The 2293-nt window shown below is 31.8% G+C and overlaps 1 protein-coding gene across 2 annotated transcripts in view; it reads right to left on the bottom strand.

The window, feature by feature from the left end:
- Positions 1-103: 103 nt before the first annotated feature.
- The window catches only part of LOC107442922 (cell adhesion molecule Dscam1), a 171252-nt gene continuing 169062 nt past the window's right edge, over positions 104-2293 (bottom strand). For both annotated transcript variants that reach the window (XM_043040967.2, XM_043040966.2), the window contains exons 26-27: positions 1974-2071; positions 104-244 (exon numbers count right to left, since the gene is read on the bottom strand). In XM_043040967.2, coding sequence (XP_042896901.1) covers positions 2001-2071 — 71 coding nt within the window. In that variant the 3' untranslated portion in view covers positions 104-244; positions 1974-2000. The remainder of the gene's footprint in view (positions 245-1973; positions 2072-2293) is intronic.

The raw sequence follows: 2293 nt of genomic DNA, 5'->3' as shown, positions 1-2293 counted from the left end.
TCGTTGTATATATATATATATATATATATATATAACTGTGATTTCTGTTGGTAGTGATAAAACAGAATTGGAAGTAACGGCAGGACAGAATTGAAAACGGGAGTAGAGTCTTAGCTTTGATAGTTTTATTAATGATTTTAAAAATACACATATTTACAAAGATGATATAAAAAATAGAATGACGTTACACATCGAGAACATTGATGGGAAAGCTCTTGAAATGGGAATTAATACTCGAGCTGATCTAAAAGAGAAGAGATTTTGTTAGTTGGAAAAATATAGGAACTTTATTATGACGAGAAATCTTAATTCTAATCTAGGTTCTCAGAAATATATCTTCTTTCACCAATGTTTGAAACTAGTGACCAATTTTCGGCTAACTTAGTACAGACGCTCTCAAAATTTTTCATTCATGGAATTCAGTCAGATATTTTTTCAGTCTATTTTAATAGTAATTTAAGCGTGGAGCATTAAGTTTCAATTTTTCAATTATATCTGTATTAATAAATAAAGCAACAGAGTAGCATTGCATTAGTGATGCAAGACCGTATCGACATTTAAGCTTTAGGTAGAATATTGAGATTTAATATTATCATTTCTTTTAATTTTATGTTTACCTTACTTTTGTGTGAATTTTTAATCAGTAAGAAATTCTTTACTGATTACAATTTGGGAACATCTGAATGGCACATGTTTGCTTAGAAAAGTTTTTTAAAAAATAATTGGAATGTGTACGAAAAAATCCATTTCGCGTCCAAGAAACCATTTTCATACTAATCCAAATTTTAGTCCAAATGTTTAAAACCTAAATTCTTCAGATGTATTTATATTTTTTTGTCATTAAGATAAGAATGCCTAAAATTCAAGGCAAAAGAAAAAGTAGATTTAACGAAAAACGATTGTAATTTTAAAACACATCTGAAAATAGCGCGAAGATAACAAGGAAATCAAGGGTCTTTGCCTGGCTGAAGAGCGAGCATGGATAGTGTTTAAAATGATAGAAGTAAGTTTGAAATTTTAAAACATGGATTGTTTTTTTTTTTGAAGTGTGCCGTTTTTACTCAAATACCAGTGAGTATGTTTTATACATTCTTATTTTGTCATTAATTGTATATAGTTAACCATAGTTAATAATTATATCAATTGAAACTTAATATTTAATACATATTCATGCAATCTTGACAATCCCCAAACTTACTTTTTCTAGATTTTGCAGACTTACCGCATTTCAAAGAGGAAAAATATTTAATAAAATGACGGAGTTTCGAAAATTAGGCCAATCTAAAATGATTTATACAGATTACACGTACAATCAGTGCACTAAATAGAACATTTAACATCCCGATTGATTTTTGATATAATAATTATTTTCAGTACTCACTCTTTGTGTTCCAAGCACCTAACTTTAAATATGCTAAATTATTAGAGCAGAGGTACAAAACCAGACACAAAAACGTATTTACTCTGAATAAGCATATCTTTTTATCGGTGAATTTGGACCTCTGTCCCTTAAAATACGGAGGCTGCTGAAATCTGAAAAATATGCCCTACAGTTTGATCAGGATTGTGGTGTAGAGTTTTGACCCCTTAAAGGCTAATTTTACTTTCTGCGTATTTTATCATGTCTCGAGAATTTTTTAAGCAAATCTAAAATTTATTGAGTACAGTTATAAGATTCTTTTATCCTAAAATAGGGGACTCATTTACATACCATCCATCCATCGTAATTTTGACCTGAACCAGAACACGATCAATATACAATCCAGTACCCCTAGAGGCATTGATTTGAGATGGGAATTGGAGGACTTTGTGACTCGACAGATTTAGCGTGCACGATCTCTATTCTATACGTGGGAAGTCTTCTGCCGATTGGGTATCGAGCTCACGACGACCTCTTGGACATGGGTCTAACGCCCTACCAACCAGGCTAGGCCGGCTCTCGTAGGAAACGTTTAAAATAATATATTACTCACAATAAATAATCTTTGGAATTGCCGTTGCTAACTCAAAATTGTATGCTCCGGCGTCCATCTTTTAGTTTCTTCATATTGGCAGCTTTCATAAGTCTTCCCTAAAATGAAAGAAGATAAGCTTTTAAACTTAACACTAGAACGGCCCACATTTTTATCTACCTAGAAAGATCATTACAGTCATATTAACCGCAATAAGAAAATTTGCAAAAATGCTTGAATTTTTAGTTCAGACTCTAAGGAAGATGGCGCTGTAGTAGTTTGATCCGTTTTTATTTATTTGGTGTCTTTTTAACCGACGTGTGTTCAAAATTAGGCAGTGG

This window comes from Parasteatoda tepidariorum, chromosome 8 (genome assembly GCF_043381705.1).
Source record: "Parasteatoda tepidariorum isolate YZ-2023 chromosome 8, CAS_Ptep_4.0, whole genome shotgun sequence".
Classification (NCBI taxonomy): Eukaryota; Metazoa; Arthropoda; class Arachnida; order Araneae; family Theridiidae; genus Parasteatoda; species Parasteatoda tepidariorum.
The sequence above is the reverse complement of the archived record's forward strand: the minus strand, read 5'-3'. Positions and strand labels throughout refer to the sequence as shown.